This window comes from Pseudophryne corroboree, chromosome 2 (assembly GCF_028390025.1).
Source record: "Pseudophryne corroboree isolate aPseCor3 chromosome 2, aPseCor3.hap2, whole genome shotgun sequence".
Classification (NCBI taxonomy): Eukaryota; Metazoa; Chordata; class Amphibia; order Anura; family Myobatrachidae; genus Pseudophryne; species Pseudophryne corroboree.
The window spans coordinates 178062885-178085803 of record NC_086445.1 but is presented as its reverse complement, the minus strand read 5'-3'; the positions used below and the strand labels follow the sequence as shown (position 1 = coordinate 178085803).

Sequence of the window (22919 nt, the reverse complement as noted above, 5' to 3'; positions counted from 1 at the left end):
ATAATGTAAATATACAAGGCTAGAGGAGAAGGAATGATTCCAGGGATGAACTGGCCATAGGCCTCATTGGGAGTTTTCCTGGTTGGCCAGCCAGTTATAGGTCAGCTGAAGACAAATTCTCTATATAAAGTAAGTTTGTTTCTGAATTAATATAATTGTTTTTAGGACAGGGCCCTGGCACTAATCAGGCCTTGATGTGGCTGGCCCTGACATTGGTTAAAGCCTCCTGGTGGTGGACCCTCCCCATTGACCAACCAACAGCCTATGTGTTTGCACGTGGATCAACACAGGGCTGATCTGTTCCTCCTCTTCTAGGTTCCTGTTCGCATCTGCCACACTCCACTAGCAATAAGCTCAGAGCTCTCCGCATATCCAAGTAAACTCTTTGGGCTCATTATTTATCTGCTGACATTGGGTGGACTTTGTGTCTCAGAGCTCTATAGAACACCAGCTGCAGAAGTCCATCATCCAGGATCCTTGGATTCTGGGAAGACAGATGGAGTTTCAGGGGACCCCTGTTGTTAACAGAGTCAAAAGCAATGGTAGATTTGTTAGAGACAATCAGGTAACGGGTTAAGGACAGTGGGAGAAGGCCAGAAGTGGCAAACATCTATGTTCGGTTGCATTGGGATAGACTCCATCATAATGTGGGCAGAGCTGGCAGTAACATGATATGTATGTGACAGGTATCTTGCTACTGCTGCAACATGTTTCCACTAAACTGCTGCCCTGTGAAGCTATTCAACTAAAAGCTTTTCTGGGAAGCACATGTGAATTCTGGGAAGAAGATCTAGCATACAAGTAAGTACTGTGTAATATATGTTTATTTAAACTAGAGATGTGCGCCAATCCCCGTGTTTTGGGTTTATATTAATTTATTGTTATGGTTTTGGTTTCGCCAGAACTGCCCTCGTGTTTTGGTTTTGGTTTTTTGATCTGTATTTTTTTCAAAAATTGATCAAAACTGATAGAATCACATAATATGGGTCTTTTCGTATTATTAACTTCAATAACTTTACTTTCCAGTCATTTTCACTCAATTTTGACCACCTCACAGCTCACAATATTCTTCACTAATATTGGGCATGACTGGCTAGCTAAACTAAGCAACAAAGCAGCAGCACAAACACAGCATGTATATCTGTTTAAAAATGTATTGCAAATTAGTACTATAAAGACCGTCCCCCATGCTTCCCTAAAATACAGTCCATTATGAAAATAAAAGTGGTGCAAGATGGAATTGTCCTTGGGCCCTTCCACTAACTTTATGTTGGATATTAAAAAGGACATGCACAATTTAACAAACCAAGCTTGTTAGCGACAGGGACTGCCACCTTTGTGGCTGAAATGCTTGGTTTGTTTGGGTCCCCACAAAACAATATTTTGGACGGACTACCTCTGATCACTAGAGAGGAGTTTCATAATGAAGATGTGATGTTAATTACATTACAATGTTGGTAAATATATTTCACAGACTTGCTGCAAATGATGTACCATGGAGGAGGTGCCTAAATAAATTTTTATATATATAGCTTTCTCATGCACCCCTGTGTGGACTTTATTATCCTGAACCTGTCTCAGCTGTTCTTTAGCAATCATCTTTGAGCCAGTGCAATAGGTGACTAGTGTGCCTTTAAAAGCCATAAAGTCTGTGGCAGGTACACATTACATCTAGCAGGCAGATGATGCAGCAGTGTGGTAGTCAGGTTTTAAGACTCTGTGATGGTGTGGGACCTGCATGAAGGTGGGGTGCCTTGAAGATCGGTATGCAGGCTTCCGTGCATTGGCCAATCCACCAACTAAACCCCCATCATTTATTTATTGAATTGTTGAGGATAAGTGAGTTTACTTTGGTGAGTGCTGGGTTCTCTGTTTGTTTGTATATATATATATATATATATATATATATATATATATACAGTGGGGATTGAAAGTTTGGACACCCCAGGCAAAAATGCATTTTCATGTGCAAAAAGAAGCAAAGGAAAGATGGAAAAATCTCCAAAAGGCATCAAATTTCAGATTAGTCATTCTTATAACATGTCAAAAAAAGTTGGATTTTATTTCCATCATTTACACTTTCAAAAGAACAGAAAACAAAATATGGCATCTGCAAAAGTTTGGGCACCCTGCAGAGTTAATACCCTGTACTGCCCCCTTTGGACAGCTGAGACCTGGCAGTGTCATGGATTGTTCTCAATCATCGTCTGGAAAGACCAGGTGATGTCAATCTCAAAGGTTTTAAAAGCCCAGACTCATCTGACCTTGCTCCATCAATCAGCACCATGGGTTCCTCTAAGCAGTTGTGTAGAACACTGAAACTGAGAATAGTTGACGCTCACAAAGCAGGAGAAGGCTATAAGAAGATAGCAAAGCGTTATCAGATGCCCATATCCTCTGTTCGGAATGTAATTAAGAAATGGTAGTCATCAGGAACAGTGGAAGTTAAAGCAAGATCTGGAAGACCAAGAAAAATATCAGACAGAACAGCTCGCAGGATTGTGAGAAAAGCAAGTCAAAATCCACATTTGACTGCAGGATCCCTCCAGGAAGATCTGGCAGACACTGCAGTTGTGGTACACTATTCCACTATAAAAAGATACTTGTACAAATATGGTCTTCATGGAAGAGTCATCAGAAGAAAACCCCTTCTACGTCCTCACCACAAAAATCAGCGTTTGAAGTTTGCAAATGAACATATAGACAAGCCTGATGCATTTTGGAATAAAGTTCTGTGGACCAATGAGGTTAAAATATAACTTTTTGGACGGAATGAGCAAAGGTACGTTTGGAGAAGGAAGGGCACAGAATTTAATGAAAAGAACCTCTGTCCAAATGTTAAGCATGGGGGTGGATCAATCATGCTTTGGGGTTGTATTGCAGCCAGTGGCACAGGGAACATTTCATGAGTAGAAGGAAAAATGGATTCAATAAGATTCCAGCAAATTTTGGACGCTAACTTGATGGCATCTGTGAAAAAGCTGAAGTTAAAGAGAGGCTGGCTTCTACAAATGGATAATGATCCTAAACACACCTCAAAATCCACGGTGGATTACATCAAGAGGCGTAAACTGAAGATTTTTCCATGGCCTTCACAATCTCTTGACCTCAACATAATTGAAAATCTATGGATAGACCTTAAAAGAGCAGTGCATCACAGACAGCCCAGGAATCTCAAAGAACTGGAAGACTTTTGTAAGGAAGAATTGGTGAAGATACCTCAAACAAGAATTGAAAGACTCTTGGCTGGCTACAAAAAGCATTTACAAGCTGTGATACTTGCCAAAGGGGGCAGTACAAGGTATTAACTCTGCAGGGTGCCCAAACTTTTGCAGACGCCATTTTATGTTTTCTGTTCTTTTGAAAGTGTAAATGATGGAAATAAAATCAAACTTTTTTGACATGTTATAAGAATGTCTAATCTGTAATTTGATGCCTTTTGGAGATTTTTCCATCTTTCCTTACCTTCTTTTTGCACATTAAAATACATTTTTGCCTGGGGTGCCCAAACTTTCAATCCCCACTGTATATATGCTACACAATTTACCTTTATACTGTTAGAAAGATTGAGATACAACATACATATAGCAGATACTGAGGGGTCGCTCAATGATATTTGAAAGGCTCACACTTAGCACTTAATACAATTGGTAAGGGAGACATATAGGCAGTGCCGTTTCTTGCGGCAGGCGAGCCGTGCAACAGCACGGGGCGCCCGCCGCGGTACTTTGCAGGTCCTGGTTTCCCTGTTCTCCGTCTTTCCGAGTACTCTTGCTCGGGGTGCGGAGTTTCGCAGAATGATGCGGTTGCGTCGTGACGTCATGACGCAATCGCGTCATTCCACAAAACTCCGCCCCCCGAGCAGGAGTACTCGAGAAGACGGAGGAGGGCTGGAAGGAGGAGGCGCGAGGAAGCTGGAAGGAGGAGACGCGAGAAAGGCGAGACGGCCAACCCGAAGAGCGGGAAGATCCTTCATATGTAAGTTGTCTCTCTCTCTCCCTTCCTCCCCCCCACTTGACACTTGCCTGGCAGCTGCCACACTGTGTAAAATTTGGACTCTTGCCTGCTGCACTTTGTAATTGGGGACACTTGTCTGCTGCACTGTGTAATTGGGAACACTTGCCTGCTGCACTGTGTAATTGGGGACACTTGCCTGCTGCACTGTGTGATTGGGGACACTTGCCTGCTGCACTGTGTAATTGGGGACACTTGCCTGCTGCACTGTGTGATTGGGGAAACTTGCCTGCTGCACTGTGTAATCGGGGACACTTATCTGCCGTAATGTGTAAATTGGGGACACTTTCCTGCTGCACTGTGTAATTGGGGACACTTGCCTGCTGCACTGTGTAATTGGGGACACTTGCCTGCCATAATGTGTAAAATGGCGACTCTTGCCTGCCGCAATGTGTAAAATGGGGACTCTTGCCTGCCGCAATATGTAAAATGGGGACTCTTGACTGCGTACTGTGTAAAATGGGGACACGTGCCTGCCGCAATGTGTAAAATGGGGACTCTTGCCTGCGTACTGTGTAAAATGGGGACACATGCCTGCCGCAATGTGTAAAATGGGGACTCTTGCCTGCCTACTGTGTAAAATGGGGACACGTGCCTGCCGCAATTTGTAAAATGGGGACTCTTGCCCGCCGTAATGTGTAAAATGGGGACTCTTGCCTGCCTACTGTGTAAAATGGGGACATGTGCCTGCGTAATGTGTAAAATGGGGACTCTTGCCTGCCTACTGTGTAAAATGGGGACATGTGCCAGCGTAATGTGTAAAATGGGGACTCTTGCCTGCCGTAGTGTGTAAAATGGGGTCTTTTTTTTTTTTTTCCTGTGGTGGCCGTGATATCAGATGAGGCCACGGCCATTTTAATGAGACCACGCCCATTTTAATGAGGTGACACCCCTTTGTTGGGAGTGCGGGCACCGAAGGTGCGCGCATTTTTTGTTTTTAGATCTTAGGGGGGGACCCTCACACCAAAAGAAGAGACACCCAAAAAGGCCAGTGGCCACTTATTAATAAATATTTGAAAAATGTAACAATCTGGGTGCGAGCTCATGACTTGGTTGGATACCAGTGAAGTGCGGTGAGGTGAGGCAGAGCCTCTCCTGTCATACTAACGTTTGCGCCAGAGTTTTGACTATATAAAGAATATGAAAAATACAAAGACTATATTAGAAATATCTTTTTTGTATTATTCTAATAATTTTCATTAAAAGGCCTCCCCTGCCTATCTTGTCCGCACATCTCTGATCAAAACTCACCAAATTTCCAGCATTATATTTCCTGCACCTGTGTATAATGCCCACATGAACCCTTTGCCTCATATATTGTGTGTAAATCTGGCTCTGGTACTAGCCAGTGCCTCCTGAGCCATTTACCTCACCGCACGTCCCTGTTGGATACCATTTTTGATACACTAGTAGTTCACTACCTGTTGAGTCAAATTTCATTTTGTGGTGTGGTATAGAAATTAGTTAAAAGTCATTAGGTCGACACCATATGGTCAACAGACAAAAGTTTGACAGGGTCAAAAAGTCAACAGTCAATTGGTCTACAGGTTCAAAAGGTTGACACAATTTTTAAAATGTATTATATTATTTTGTGTTTTTACATTTTTTTCACTCAAATGTGTTGAAATGCGGCCCCTCGCAGGCTAGCTTCCCTTGCCACGCTACAGGCTCAGTGGCTCGCTTTGCTCGCCACAAGATTACTAAAGGTAATAGTTTGTGACATGGATAGTAAATGAGGAAAAAAGTTGTAAAAGCATGAAAAAAAGAAAGATATCAACCCTGTCGACCTTTTAACTATGTCAACCATTTTAACCCTGTAGACATTTTAACTGTTGACCCTTCGACCCTGTCGACCTTTTGACTGTCAACCATACTGTACGGTGTCAACAGAATGATTCTTCGGAATCTGCGCACCATGGCCCTCATTCCGAGTTGTTCGCTCGGTATTTTTCATCGCATCGCAATGAAAATCCGCTTAGTACGCATGCGCAATGTTCGCACTGCGACTGCGCCAAGTAACTTTACTATGAAGAAAGTATTTTTACTCACGGCTTTTTCATCGCTCCGGCGATCGTAATGTGATTGACAGGAAATGGGTGTTACTGGGCGGAAACACGGCGTTTCAGGGGCGTGTGGCTGAAAACGCTACCGTTTCCGGAAAAAACGCAGGAGTGGCCGGAGAAACGGTGGGAGTGCCTGGGCGAACGCTGGGTGTGTTTGTGACGTCAACCAGGAACGACAAGCACTGAACTGATCGCACAGGCAGAGTAAGTCTGGAGCTACTCTGAAACTGCTAAGTAGTTAGTAATCGCAATATTGCGAATACATCGGTCGCAATTTTAAGAAGCTAAGATTCACTCCCAGTAGGCGGCGGCTTAGCGTGTGTAACTCTGCTAAATTCGCCTTGCGACCGATCAACTCGGAATGAGGGCCCATGTTTCTGCTTACCACACCCTCTGTATGTTTGCCAATTTCCTTTCAGAATGCAAGTTGTTGCAAGCAGGGTCCTCTCTTTTACTGTTATCACTAAGTAATTATGTAATTTGTAGAGATGAGCGGATTCGGTTTTACTCGGTTCTCAAAACCGAATCTTATTGGCTATCCAAAACACGTGACATCCGTGAGCCAATAAGATGTCGTTTTGAGAACCGAGTAAAACCGAGTAAAACCGAATCCGCTCATCTCTAGTAATTTGCAGATTATAATGATCTAATTATGTACCTTTAGCTGTCTAAGTTACTCACCTCATACCTGTCTAATACTGTATGTTGCTAGGCCTATGAACAGCACTACAGTATATAACCCCAGTGGCAAACGCAGGATTTCTAGAGAGGGGTTTCCAAATGCAATCCACAATCTCCCACTTTGCGGACCATTGGTAGAAGAACCTCGTAACGACACAGACATTAATGTAAACATTGGTCTTTTTATACACTTGATACTGAATGGAATATAGTATCTATATTTAACACTATAGGTGGTCTAGGGCAGGGGTAGTCAACCTTGGTCCTCGAGAGCTACCAACAGTTCATGTTTTCCAGCTCAGCTAGCAGGTGCACAGGTGCAGTCATTACTCACTGACACATTTTAAAAGATCACTAGTCATTCTGTGGAGAGACTTTGAAAACGTTAACTGTTAGTAGTTCTCTAGGACCAGGGTGGTGTCATGACTGTTTGTTTTGTGAACCCGGAGTCTATGTGAAATCTGTGCAGGTAACTGGAGGACTACTGTATGTTGGCTGGTCTGAAGGGAACAGTGCGATGGAGTGGTAAAGAGCAATTCCTGACCGGGAATCGAACCCGTGTCTCGGCAGAGAGCAGTATCCTGACCACTGGAACACCAGGGACTTTGGTGTTGATGACAGCATGGTGAATGTAGTAGGGAGGAGTGTAGTCGAAGATTAACCAGCTAATTTCTGGATGGATACTGTGGGTAATAATATAACACTCTCCTTACTTGGTAAGAAACACGTCAGGGTGATGAGCGAGGGTTAACAGGACCAATGTTGAGCAAGGTTCGGATAGAACCAATAATGACACTTCTGGATAAGAACCAAACTGGAAGGCTGACCAAGCTGGAACTGGGAGAACTGGACTTGAGTGCAAACGAACTGGAGTGCAACCGGACTGGAACAGGACAAACCGGATTGGAATACAACTGTACTGGAACAGGACCATACCCTCCAACATGACCCGCCCCACTAGGTACAAAATGCTCTGTTTCTGGACTTCCCTCTTAATTTATTATTGCCATCACCTGTGAAGAAACAGCTTTCTTATCATTTAACTAGTTCAACACAGGTGATGGAAATCATAAATTAAGAGGGAAGTCCAGAAACAGAGCATTTTGTACCTAGTGGGGCGGGTCATGTTGGAGGGTCTGCAGGACTGGAGTGCAACTGGACTGAAACAAGACAAACCGGATTGGTATGCAACTGTACAAAGGATTGCAGGTATTAAGGTAATATCTGTAACTGTGGGGAGCTCAGCTACTAGCCTCACACACTGAGCTGTGTGACTCATGGAACTGGCCGATTATGAAACTCAGGTCTCCTTCCTTATACCTCTTGTTGCTTGATGATTGGTGAATAAAGTCAGGTGATTCAGGGAGTCTCTGTCTGGCTCAGGAGTGGATGGGTCATGATCAGGTGATCAGAACCTGTCACAGCAGTAATCCAGGTTAGGCTCTGATGTGGATTGAGGCCCAGCAGGCCAGGAAAAACTGAACTCTAAACATCAAGCAGCAGAGCACTATGGAGAATCAGATGCTGAACAGAGGAATTCTCACACAGGTGACTTTATTACGAGTTTACACTGCAGCTCGTGTGCTGAGCTGTGAAGCAGATGCAGGTTTGCAAAGTATACTGGGCTGCTGAGCAGATGCAGCCTTGCAGGAAATACTGAGGTAAGTCACAGAACATGAATGATTTAGTCAGGACTGTGATAGTTTGGCTACTCCTGGTCTATGGTATAGGCTATATCAAACACATTTAAATAATATAAAAAAGATAAGTGGTCAGAAAAAATGTTAATCATACCATCATAAACAAATACACAAACGTAATAGAACCAGTACTGCACTTTCAAAGCACACATTCTTCCACCTCATGTTAAGGCTCTTGTCGCTTCTTCCTGGTAGCTACTCTTTGGTCCAATTTACATACTATTGCTATTGTCATAATTTGAGCCACTTGCCAAGAGGAGGGGGGATTCCAGGCAACCAGAACCCCTCTCCCCCTCCCCCCCCCCCCCCCCCCCCCCCCCCACATTTGCCTATGAACCCTGGTGGTGGAATTTCACTAAGAGGTAATTATAAAGATAATAAGGTATTGTGACTAAGGTGGCCCTGTATGGAGACACATATATATTGCCAGGAGATGTATCTGTTGCTGGAGAGTTGGAATAACAAGATGTAATGATGATGATGATGAACTGCAGCACTAACTCGCTGTTTGTGATTGGATGTTTGTAGTTTCTCTTACGTCTTAGAGGATGCTGGGGTCCACACAGGGGTGTAAGTTATTACCAGACTCCCGGAGGCAAAAAAGTTTATATTGACCCCCCTCTGCCCAGTACAGGTATACACTCACAGCCACATATACACGCTTACACGCACTCACATATTTACAAATACACACCCAACCACACACACACATTATACCACTTATACACACATAGCCACATATCTACATACTCACAGCCACATACACATCTATACAAATACACACACACATACATACACACACACAGCCACATTGACACACACACTGTCCCCATCCTGACACTTTCCTCCACTTCTTCTCACCTGCCTCAGGATGCGTTGTGGGCAGGAGCTGGGCGCGTCGTTGTGGGGCAGGAGCTGAAGCCGGGCAGCTGTGCTGTGGTGCAGGAGCCGGAGCCGGGCAACTGCACTGTGGGGCATGATGTCATCAGGCTGAAGCTGAGTAGCTGCGCTATCAGGGGGCGGGATCTGACGAGACGCGGTAATATCATCCGGGAGCCGGGCAGCCGCACTTCTCAGCCGGGGTGTAATTCGGGGGATGGGAGTCGCAGCTGGACAGCCGCATTGTCAGAGGCAATGGAGAAGGTGCCCCCTCCATTGCTGGAGCCCTGCGGCATCCGACTCCATTGCCTCCCAGACTTCCGCCACTGGGTCCACATTAGTACCATGGGGGTATAGATGGGTCCACCAGGAGCCATTGGCACTTTAAGAGTGTGGGCTGGCTCCTCCCTCTATGCCCCTCCTACCAGACTCAGTTTAGAAAATGTGCCTGGAGGAGCCGGTCACAGCTCGTGGAGCTTTCCTAAAAGAAGTTTAGTTAGAGTTTATTATTTTACAAGGAGGCTGCTGGCAACAGCCTCCCTGCAGCGTGGGACTAAGGGCGGAGCAGTGTCCGCCCTGCGGGGTCTGAGCCACTGACTCCGCTTACTGGACACTGAGCTTCAGAGGGGTCTGATCGGTCTCCGCCACAGGAGAACCGCTCGCCCCAGCAGCATGCCGCCGACCCCTTACAGAGCTGAAGCAAGTGGTGAGATAGTCACCGACCCCCCTAGCAAGCGGGGGGCCGGTGTGAAGATGGCAACAGGGGATGGAGCGCAGTATTAACCACGCTCCTGGATGGTACAAGAGGCACACTGTGCAGCGCTGTGAGGGGCGCCCTGGGCCAGCGCTTACCACTCACACTGGTCAGCAAGCCTGTCTGGGTCCAGGGATCTCAGCCAGCACAACTCCTCAGGCCAATTTAAACTTCAGATGAGCGGGAAAACAGCGCCATGAAGGGGGCGGAGCTTCTCCTCAGAGCGAACCCTGCAGCATTCCAGCGCCATTTTCCTGCATGCAGTAGGTGAAGGAAGATTCTGGTCCCTCCACAGCAGCTCCAGCTTACTGTATAACGGTACCAGGGGGTTGTAGAAGGGAGTGGAGGCTGATATATTGACTGTGTGTCCTATTAAGGAGCACAAGTCAGCGCAGATAAGGGGTTTCTCCTTGTGATAAAGTGCTGTGTGTGGGTTGGCTCCAATCTCTGTCTCTCTCTTGCCATTCTTGGGGGGGAAGGGGGGACTCTGTCTGCCCCCACGTGTGTGTGTGTGTGTGTGTGTGTGTGTGTGTGTGTGTGTGTGTGTGTGTGTGTGTGTGTGTGGTGTTTGGTGGTCTTCTTTAGCTATGTCCAGGGACACTGTGTCATATGCTGCAGAGGATTTATCCTCCCAGGATGATCCCATTTCATGTAATCAGGCTAGCACTGGTTTAGCACAAATTCCTGCAAGGGAACCAGAGTGGTTTTCCTCTATCAAAACTTGGATTTCTCAGATTTCTGACAGGGTTGCTAGTAATGAATCTGCAACTCAGGTATTGCAGACCTCTATGGATGTATGGCCCTTGTTTGGTACCTCAGGACACCCCGCTATATAGCCCCACAAACGTGCGCTTGTGCAGGTAACACAAGACGACACGGGTACCGTTACTGACACTACAGATGGTGATGGTGATGTGTTACGGGCGTCTGCATCTCTTGCAAAGGGGGTGCAACTGTTGATAGAGGCTATCAGAGGTGTGCTAAATATTAATGATACCACACCTGATCAGGTTAAGGAGGCTTTTTTCACAGAAAAAATAAAAAAAGCCTTGCTGACCTTACCTGCGTCAAAGGAATTGAACGCTATTTTTGAAAAAAAATGGTTAAACCCTAAAAAGAAATTTCAGATCCCAAAAAGGGTTCTGGTAGCTTTTCCTTTCCCTGATGAGGACAGGAAAAGATGGGAAAACCCTCCAATTGTTGACGCATCTGAGTCCAAACTCTCAAAAAAGGTGGTTTTGCCTGTTCCAGGTTCAACCGCCTTAAAGGAGCCAACAGATAGAAAGATTGATAACACGCTTAAATCAATGTACACTGCTTCTGGGACCATATTACGTCCCATTATTGCTAATGCATGGATTGCAAAAGCAATAATGAAGTGGTCGGCTACCTTGCTTGAGGATTTGGATACAATGGATAGGGATGACGTTGCTTTATTTTTATGCAACATACATGATTCTGTGGGTTTTATGGTTGACTCCATGAAAGACCTGGGTTCCATGGCTGACGGAATTTCTTCCATGCCTGTTTCAGCTCGTCGGGGACTTTGGCTGTGCCAGTGGTCGGCCGACGCGGAATCCAGAAGAAGTGTGGAGTCGCTTCCCTATACAGGTCAGGCTCTCTTTGGGGAAGCTCTAGATGCGTTGATTTCTACTGCCACAGCGGGTAAGTCTCCATTTCTTCCCTCAGCAGCACCTGCTCCGAAGAAATCATTCTCCTCAGCTGCACAGCAGTCCTTTCAGCCTAACAAGAGCCTGCGTCAAGTACCCCTAAGTCCTCCGCATGACGGTGGACTGCTAGCCCCGGTGGTGGGGCCACTGGGAGCGAGACTCAGACATTTCAGTCATGTCTGGGTTTCGTCTGGCCTGGATACCTGGGTACTAGATATTGTGTCTCAGGGATACAGACTGGAATTTCAAAGTCTCCCTCCACACCACTTTTTCAAGTCAGGTTTACCAACTCTGTTGGAAGACAGCACAGTTCTTCAGGATGCTGTCCAAAAGCTGGTGGAGGCACGGGTCATTGTGCCAGTACCACCTAATATGCTGACCAAAGGTTACTATTTGAACCTTTTCGTGGTACCGAAACCGGATGGTTCGGTCAGGCCCATTCTAAATCATTGAACCCCTTTCTAAAGGAGTTCAAGTTCAAGATGGAGTCTCTCAGGGTGGTGATATCAGGTCTGGAAGAGGGGGAATTCCTGGTATCACTACATACCAAGGTTGTGTACCTTCACATTCCAATCTGGCTGCCACATCAGGCTTATCTCCATTTCGCATTGCTGGGCTGTCATCAGTTCCAGGCCCTGCCATTCGGACTCTCCATAGCACCAAGGGTATTTACCAAGATGATGTGCGGAAATGATGAGATTGCTCCGCAAATAGGGTGTGAACATCATTCCATACCTGGACAATCTCCTGATAACAGCGTCGTCCAAGGAAAAGCTACTGCAGTCCATTGTTCTCACAACACAACTGCTCCAGAGTCACGGTTGGATTCCGAACCTTCCAAAGTCACATTGGGAACCAACCCAGAGGTTGTCTTTTCTGGGAATGATCCTGGACACGGAAGTGCAGCGGGTGTTTCTTCCACAGGAAAAGGCGTTGGTGATACAAGCTATGGTCCGGGATGTCCTGAAGCCACCCTGGGTGTCTGTTCATCAATGCATCCGCCTATTAGGAAAGATGGTGGCCTCTTACGAGGATCTCCAGTACGGGAGGTTCCATGCTCGGCCCTTCCAACTGGATCTCCTGGACAAGTGGTCGGGATCTCTAAACATTACCATCGTCTAAACATTACCATCGTATTTGGAAGAAATATCTCTCTTGGTGTGAGTCCAAGAGCTTTCCTGCAGTGGAGTTTCAAGTGGGATGTTTCCTCCTCTTCCTGCAAGCAAGAGTGGATATGGGCCTGCAATTGGGGTCTGTGAAGGTCCAGATTTTTGTCCCTATCCATTTTCTTTCAGAAACAATTGGCTGCCCTCCCTGAGGTTCAGACCTATTTGAAGGGTGTTCTGCATATCCAACCTCCTTTTGTACCGCCTACGGCGCCCTGGGACCGTACCGTGGTGTTGCAGTTCCTCCAGTCAGATTGGTTTGAGCCTCTACAGGAGGTGGAGGTCAAATTTCTCACGTGGAAGGCGGACACTTTGTTGGCCTTAGCTTCTGCTAGGCGGGTGTCCGAACTGGGGGCTTTATCCTGTAAAAGCCCTTACTTGATCTTCCACGAAGATAGGGCAGAGTTCCGGACACACCAGCAGTTTCTTCCAAAGGTTGTGTCGGCATTTCATATCAACCAACCTATTGTGGTGCCAGTGGCTACCGACTCCTCTGTTACATCAAAGTCCTTGGATGTCGTAAGGGCTCTGAAGAATTATGTGAAGGGAACATCTCGTCACAGGAAGTCGGACTCTCTGTTTGTCCTGTATGATCCCAAGAAGATTGGGTTTCCTGCTTCTAAGCAGACGATATCTCACTGGATCAGGTTCACTATCCAGCATGCTTATTCTATGGCTGGATTGCTGTGTCCAAAATCTGTCAAGGCCCACTCTACTCGCAAGGTGGAGTCTTTCTGGGCAGCTGCCCGGGGTGTCTCGGCATTACAACTTTGCCGAGCTGCAACTTGGTCTGGGTCGAACACGTTTGCAAAGTTTTACAAGTTCGATACTTTGGCCTCTGATGATCTGAAGTTCAGTCAATCAGTTCTGCAGGAGCCTCCGCGCTCTCCCTCCCATTCTGGGAGCTTTGGTACATCCCCATGGTACTAATGTGGACCCCAGCATCCTCTAGGGCGTAAGAGAAAATAGGATTTTGGTTACCTACCGGTAAATCCTTTTCTCATAGTCCGTAGAGGATGCTGGGCGCCCGCCCTGCGCTTCGTTTTCCTGCAAATGTTATTTGGTTCAGTACCACTTCGTTTTAGTTGAGTACTGCATTGTTACTTGGTAAGTAATGTTTAAGCTGTTGCTGAGTAGTTCAAGATAGCTGACTTGATGTGCCTTGTATGTGTGAATCTCACCACTATCTGTGTTAAGTTCTTTTCTCTAAGTATGTCGTCTCCTCGGGCACAGTTTGTAGACTAAGTCTGGTAGGAGGGGCATAGAGGGAGGAGCCAGCCCACACTTTAAAACTCTTAAAGTGCCAATGGCTCCTGGTGGACCCGTCTATACCCACATGGTACTAATGTGGACCCCAGCATCCTCTATGGACGAGAAAAGGATTTACCGGTAGGCAGAGCCGGCCCATTGCCAATTTGATGCCCTAGGCAAAATTTTGTCTGGTGCCCCCTAGCTCCGCCCCTAGTTCTGCATCTGTACCTGCAACGCTCAGGTAGTGGGGCCCACCGGGGGGTTACCCTGTGGGCCAGTTCAACTCTGCACAATGCCACACAGTAATGACCATAATACATATAATTCCACACAGTAAAGGAACCTTACACATATGCCCCACATTAGTAATGCCCATAATACACATAATGCCACACAGTAATGCACCTTACACATATACCCCACATTAGTAATGCCCATAATACACATATACTGCCACAGATACTGCCACACTTGCTGGTTATACAAAAAGATCAGTATCAAACATGTAGAAACTGTCCATTCTCTTCACTATTCAGTGTGTTTGCTGGTGTCTGTTACTCCCGTTAACTGCATGCACTTTACTTTATACTGTGGGAGCTAAATGCTCTGCCCTCCAGTCTGATGTGTCCAAAAGTCACGCTGCACTGATGTTTCATATAGAAATAGCACAACGCAACTTACTGACCACGTTACAGTGCTAGATGGCAGGGGAATTTTACGGTATGGACTGACTAGGAAATAAACTGTGGGGAGAACACTGCCCATGTTATGTCCCTGCAGACACCTGGGAATTGCACAGGGATAAAGGACACACACAGGATGGCAGGGTCCCCCTCCCCCATGTGCACAAGCAGTATAGGTGATGTCAGGTTTCTGTGAAGCAGTCTTCCAAAATACACATGTGTTATCATAAGAAGCCATCCAGTAATAACCTTATATAGTCAGTAAAAATGTCACAGGTCCAGGAATTGCATTTACTGGGCTTCTGCTGTCTGTCTGAGGTCTCACAAGTCAGGGGCATTCAAGCATGTTGGAGGAAGTTTAAGGCACAGTGTGCATTTTTTTTTACAAATGTAAACGGCAGTGTATACAAGTACTGATTGAATACATTTGGAAAGTAATAGTTAGTTTGCGGACTGTCCCTCTCAGCATGAGATGCTGCAGGGACATGCTTGGATGCCCCTAGACATGCTTGTATGCCCTAGGCAAATGCCTAGCCTGCCTATAGCTAAGGCCGGCTCTGCCGGTAGGTAACCAAAATCCTATTTTAATCTCCCCAACTGATACAGGTAGCACTTACACTAATTTGTTATTGTGGCTTCTATCCTCACACATTTACTACTAGCACTGTGAAGCCACATCTCTACAAGTTCTCTATGCTATACTGACATAACCCTGGTGCATAAGCTAATGTTACAGACCTGAGCACATTATGAGCTTGGCCTGACTGAACATATGCATGTAAAGTAACTTTTTCCTGCATATCATTAGCTGTTAATGTTCAGGGCAACAATACTCACAACTGTTCACGATTCCTTGAAAGGGAACATTTTTTTACCAGGTCATATTCAGAATTTCAATATAAATACCCTAAATTAGAAAGTGCAGGCTACATGAGTATGCCGCTCACTCCACAAAATAAAACTTCCCAGCTTGCATCGGACAAATGACAGCTGACACTGATTAAGAACCAGAAACAAGAGAAACCGTGTTAACATGCAGCCACGGGACAACAATTATTAATTTCACTTTTAAGACACAGTTCTGACATGTAGACATACAATAACTAAATGTACCCTGCACATAATTGTAACCCTTGGTCTATACGAGGAAGATTTCACAATAGAACTGTATGTTACTGACACTTGCTTTACTTTTATAACTACATTTACCTGTTTGAGGAAACGCTGGAATCCGGCCAGCTAGTACATCTTTTGTATTCTTTTAGCTCATGCTTAGGAACAAATCATTTTTTTCTTTTGCTTCCATAGTATAAAATAATAATATCATTTTATGGGGCAGACGCCGCCAGATAGCAACTATTACATTTTTGTCTAAGGTGTGTGAGTGTAAATTTACAGCTAACATAAATGCAATGGGACAATGCCAACCCCTAGAAGCCAATAAAAGGGTCTTTCTGTTTTATTGTTAACCAAGCCCAAATTACCACCTGTATAAAAGCTCTCATTGCCATTAAATGCCAACAGAGCCAGATCTGTCAGTGGTCACTGTTCATTCAACTTCCAAGAGAATTTATCATCAATTGATAGTCAAGACAAAATGACGCACCAAACATATCGCAAATCTGGTGTTAGGAACTTCAGCTCTTCTTCTTCTCATATACCAAGGAATGTGAGTGGATACAGCACAACCTCCTACCGGAGAGGTCCAAGTTTTGGCAGCAGGAGCCTTGCCAATATAGGTTCTGGTTCAAGCAGAATCTCAGTTGGAAGTTTTCATCCTGCAAGGAGTTCATATGGGTATGGAGGACCTGGATCTGGATTTGGTGCCAGTGGTGGCAGTTCAAGCTTCAGCTATAGGGTTGGTGGTGGATTTGGTGCTGGTGGTGGATATGGTGCAGGTGCTGGATTTGGTGCTGGTGGTGGATATGGTACAGGTGCTGGATTTGGTGCTGGTGGAGGACTTGGTGGTGGGTTTGCTGGTGGCTATGGAGGTGGATTTGCCCCAGCTTGCATCACAGCAGTTACCGTTAATCAAAATCTGCTAACACCTCTGAACTTGGAGATTGATCCAAATATCCAGAGAGTAAGAAAAGAAGAAAAAGACCAAATTAAAACCCTCAACAACAGATTTGCTTCATTCATTGACAAGGTATAATATTGTACTTATTCACTTACTGCTAATAGCTGTACTTGAAAGTACACTAGATATAATAACTATTTAATATCTAATTTTCAGGTCCGATTTCTGGAGCAACAAAATAAAATGCTGGAGACCAAATGGACATTATTACAGGAACAAAAGGCTGTGAGAAGCCACATTGAACCTCTATTTGAAACTTACATGAACAATCTCAGGAGGCAATATGAATCACTTGGTGGGGACAAAATTAGGTTGGAGGCTGAGCTCAAAAACATGCAAGATATGGTAGGGGATTACAAAGCCAAGTAAGTAACACTTTTGCTATAATTATATATAATTATACTGTATATTACTGTATATTTAAAAGTTCTAAAAGTGAAAAGCATTGCAATACTGTAGCATTAATCTTTCTTTTCCCTTGCTGCAACTGACCTTGCTATCACAACATGAACATTTTATTCTATTTTTTTTTTTAAGATATGAAGATGAAATCAACAAGCGCACCGCTGCGGAAAATGAGTTTGTGGTTTTGAAAAAAGTGAGTATGCGAGGTGAAAGGATGTTATATTGCATTGCAAGATTTAAAGTTAAATAAAATAGCTATCGGTTGTGCATGTTAAAAGATATACATCAATCCTAGCTGTCACTACAGTAGGATCTGTGGACCCAAATACTCCTTATTTTCTCTTCTGCTTTCGCAACCTGAGATTCTTGTATAGATCATCCTCAGTCCACTGGCTCTGTGCTGTTACTACAACCAACATATTTAGCATACGTTCTAATAATTATATCTGAGTTCTGTGCTTAATGCTACATTTGTGCAGAAATGTCTGTTATAATATGTTCAAGTGACTGCTTATACCAGTGTTTCCCAACCACGGTCCTCAAGGCACACTAACAGTCCTGGTTTTAGTGATATCCAGGCTTGAACACAGGTGACTTAATTAGTACCTCAGTTATTTTGATGTAACCATCTGTGCTGCAGCCTGGATATCACTAAAACCTGCCCTGTTGGTGTGCCTTGAGGACCGCGGTTGGGAATGCCTGGCTTATACTGTAGAAATCATAATGTAAATATCGCACTTACTGTAGGTGGATATGATGTGCGTAACTAAAAGTGAACACTTCTGAGAAAATTGGCCCACTTTCTTATTAAATTGTATTTTCTTTTGAGTGCGCCATGTGGATTTGGGTGTTTATACTTTTTTTAGGAACACAGTATAATATTGCTAATGAAATCCACAAATATTTGTGCACAGTTCCCAAAATATTTTGACATTTAGAAATTGATTGAGCAATTTGCAGTTTTTCACTCTTTAATTCCCTATATTATGACAGAACATGAAATATTTGTCAAAAATGTAAGTTATTGCTCTCTGTTGTCATCCAATTCAAACATGGCAGTAGATATACACAGCAAGAGCAAGCCTTCATCCAAACAAAACGGAGGCTTTAACATTAGCACATGTATGGTGACTACATGAGATGGGTTATTGTGTTACACACTTTTCCTCATCATTCGTAATTAAAAAATGTCTGATTGCTAATGTGATTACACTGATCAACCAGAATTGCACCATGTGTGGCTTACACAGATCTTCTGGGATGTCAGTGTACATTCACATTGCTCCTCTAGATTGTTGATGTATTGTCTCAGTATTGACAAATATATTGTTTTCTACAGTTACAGAGATTATGCCTGTTCGTTTAATGATTATCTTGATTATTTGCAGCTTATAAATGCTCAACTTGTTAGTAGCGTTTAACACTAATACCACTAATTATTAGGACGTAGATGCTGCCTTTATGAATAAAATAGAACTGGAAGCGAAGGTGTCAGGACTGACAGATGAAATCAACTTCTTGCGAGAACTCTTCCAAGTGGTAATTACAGCTGTTATTAATTTATTTATTACCAGTTATTTATATAGCGCACACACATTCCGCAGCACTTTACAGAGAGAATATTTGGCCATTCACATCAGTCCCTGCCCCAAAGGAGCTTACAATCTATATTCCCTATCACATGTACATGCACACACATTCAGACTAGGGTTAATTTTTTTTGGGGGGAGGGGGGATCCAATTAACCTACCAGTATATATTTTGGGGGATTGTGGGAGGAAACCTGGACACCTGCAGGAAACCCACACAAGTACAGGGAGAAAATACAAACTCCACACAGTTAAGGTCATGGTGGGAATTGAACCCATGACCTCAGTGCTGTGAGGCAGTAATGCTAACCATTACACCATCCGTATTGCTCATTAATGTAGAGCTTACATTGCTTTACGAAATACAAAAATAAAAATTCAGTACTTGATAAACACATTTGCTGAGGTTGTATAATTTTGCAAAGAAAAATGCGTCCCAACGCTTGTTCTTGCAATATTTTTATTTTTTTAAAGAAATAATGGTATTGTGCTTATCGGATCTTGAACAGTTCTACATGCTCACATTATTTATTATGATCAGAAAAATATTTACATTCAGACTATACATATTAATGCAAGTTACCATATAAATTGTGCATAATCCAAACGCAAACATGATTTATACATCATATGTATAAAACCTTACAGCTCTCCGGATATTGTGTATTCAATAATCCTGGAATGCTGTTCCAACAACTGTCTCTGTGGGTTTGTTAATACTTGTAGTTCCACAGTGGGTAGTGACTCGGAGCCACTAGCTGTCAATCATTATATCAGCAGGTCATAATATAATCTAATAGGCAAAAAGCACACATGAGAGATAAGCCTAAAGACATGACAACAGCACAACTGCAGAATTTATATCAATTATTCATGTCAATGCCATGTGGCTTTTATAAGGGATCATACGCATAGACGCATAGGGTGAGATTCAAATGACATATCACGCCCAATTTCCTTTCTAAAATGATCTCCGTTATCGCGCATATTGCGCCCATAGTAATCAGGTTTACTGTGTAAAGGGTTGGGTGCCTCACTACTCCAGGGGTAGCAAGCTGAAATAATGATACAACGTCCCTGAGGGCAGAAACATAACGAGTGTGGAAACGGGTGAAAAGAATTGAATCTAGGGAGGCCAATCCCGGGATCGGGATCGGCGGGACCCCGGGATTTGGGCCCAAAAATGCCGGGATTTGAAACCCGGGATTGGAGCATCCAATCCCGGGATTCACGGGATTGCACTGCGCATGTGCGGGAGGGAGTGTGTGTAAGTAATACTACTTATACTTAGGCGGGCGGCAGCCATAGACGAACGCTGACGGACACTTCAAATGTGGCGCCGGCCGCCAGCCAATCAGAGCTGGCGGACCGGCAGCCAATCAGGGAAGCTGCCGCGGCAGCCAATCAGGAGCGACTGCTGCAGTCACTTCCCTGATTGGCTGCTGGTCCGCCTGCTCTGGTTGGCTGGCGGCCGGCGCTTCATTTGAAATGCTGCCGCGTTCAGTGTGTCCATGGCTGGCGCCCACCTAATAGTAAGTGTTATTACTTACACCCAGCCTCCCTCCCACGCCGCTACCAACCCTCCCCACTACCTACTGTACACCCTCCCACCCAGCTACATACACCCTCCCGCCCAGCTACCTACAACCTCCGCACCGCTAACTACACCCTCCCGCCCAGCTACCTACACCCTCCGCACCGCTACCTACACCCTCCCGCCCAGCTACCTACACCCTCCTGCACTGCTACCTACACCCTCCCTTCCCCGCCGCTACCTACACCCTCCCGCACCACTACCTACCCTCCAGCGCTGCTCCCTACACCCTTCTTTACTGATCCATACTGCAATCGCAGGAATCCCGGGATTGATATTTTTCAATCCCGAATCCCGGGATTGAAAAAACGGCCCAGGATTGGCCTCCCTAATTGAATCCCACCCATATACGCATAAGGGATTATACGCATAGACGCATTTGTCTTTCACTATCAGAGCCAGGTGCATATGCTACAGAGGCAGACCTACGCGTTTCTTGTGATTTGTATAACTTTTCATATGCACACAATTATATTTTTTAGATAATGAAGTTTATGCCTGCTATTTTGGATGCAATTGCGTTCAATCTCAGAATCAGGCCAACAATGCAAGTATGTAATGTACACTAAATACAGGTTCATGTTAAATTTCAGGAGATAGATCAGCTCCATGCACAGATCTCCGACACCTCGGTCATTGTGTCCATGGATAACAGCCGAGACCTGGACATGGACAGTATAATCGCTGAGGTCAAAGCTCAGTATGAGGACATTGCTAAGAAGAGCAGAGTGGAGGCAGAGACTTGGTACCAAACTAAGGTGAGTTATGTCACACATGCCTGTTGGTGACCGTTAATGCTGTCATCACTACGAATATAAGGCAGAAGTAATGTAACCGTTGTAGTGCTTTGTGTAGAGAGGTATGGTTCGGTTTCCCTTAAACACAAACACACCCAAACTTAGGCATTCCAATTCATATCAAGTCCCAGCTCAGAATCCATTTGGGGTTTCTGAGTAGAACCGAGTCCTGGCTCCCATCTATTGTCAGTTCCGAACTTGGATTTAAAAACCGAACTCGGGTTTTGGATTGCATGTAAATAGTTCATAATTACATGATTTTAGCTGTTCTTATAAGGTTTTTTTTTATCAATGTTTATCGATTTGAAAACAATCCAAAACTGAACCAAAAGCAGATTCCGAACCAAAACACTTGAGGATGGTTTTGCCAAAACCACAACCAGATCATGATGATGAATTTGAATCAAAATCAAAACACGGGGTTCACACACATCTCTAGTTTTGTGTGTTACTTGTCATCTATTCTAAACTAACATTTTGTGGTTTCTTGTTTTGTTTCCAGTATGAGGAGCTGCGCATTACTGCAGGAAAACATGGAGATGATTTGCGAAGCACCAAAAATGAGATCGCAGAGAACAACAGAGTGATAAACAGAATCAAGGGCGAAATTGAAAACGCAAAAACACAGGTATGCATCTACCTTTAGAAATCAAACTGGTTACTCACGTCCCTGTAATTGACTTTGTAACATAACATCAGAACATCATATATCAGTCCAAATATATTACAATTGTATAATCATTTTTAACTTTAATTATCAAAAGCGTACTAAGCTAGAAACTGCTATAAGTGATGCTGAGCAACGGGGAGAAGCAGCTGTCCGCGACGCCAAAAATAAACTGACTGGACTGGAGGATGCTCTACAGAAAGCTAAACAAGACATGGCCCGTCAACTGAGAGAATACCAGGATCTGATGAATGTGAAGCTGGCACTAGATATTGAGATCGCCACCTACAGGAAACTATTAGAAGGAGAAGAATATAGGTGAGCTATAAGAGCCTACACTTAAAATTAATCTAAAGTGCAGTATGTGCAAGAACAGTCCTATGAAATAAGCTCATCCGATCACACATAAAAACTGAATTTGGTTTCTCTTTAAAAGGTTCTCCTAATCCTCACAGGTGTTGTTTATAGCATCCTGTGGATAGAATCAGCACAACTGAATATCTAGTAAACGGGAAAACACAGGACACCCATGTGATCTGAAACTTATTCTTGACATAAAGTCCACCACTTACACTTACACTTGTCTTGTTACTTTGTAGGAACAGTGGGAGTGATGAAGGATAACTGGGCACCATTGGAGCCCTAAAATTATACCAATGTTTGTATTCTTACTAATGTAAGTGTAGCAGCGTTTATCACTGCCGCAATGCATATGCATTAAGTTTCAGATCACATGGACGTCCTGTGTTTTCCCATTTACTATGATATTCAGTTGTGCTGATTCTATCCACAAGATGCTATAGATAACACCTGTGAGCAGGGCCAGGCACCATATTATGCACCACACAATAATGCCCCAGTACCTGCTCATTGGGGTACTTATTGTTCTCCCCCCCCTGCAGCCGCTGCCGCCGCTAGAGTCGCTG

The 22919-nt window shown here is 44.4% G+C and overlaps 1 protein-coding gene across 1 annotated transcript; it reads left to right on the top strand.

The window, feature by feature from the left end:
• Positions 1–16458: 16458 nt before the first annotated feature.
• On the top strand, positions 16459–22617 carry LOC134990856 (keratin, type II cytoskeletal 5-like). The gene is made up of 8 exons (XM_063950722.1): positions 16459–17010; positions 17098–17306; positions 17479–17539; positions 18790–18885; positions 21123–21287; positions 21829–21954; positions 22091–22311; positions 22593–22617. The coding sequence occupies exons 1-8, from the start codon at positions 16459–16461 to the stop codon at positions 22615–22617; spliced, it is 1455 nt and encodes a 484-aa protein (XP_063806792.1).
• Positions 22618–22919: the final 302 nt, after the last annotated feature.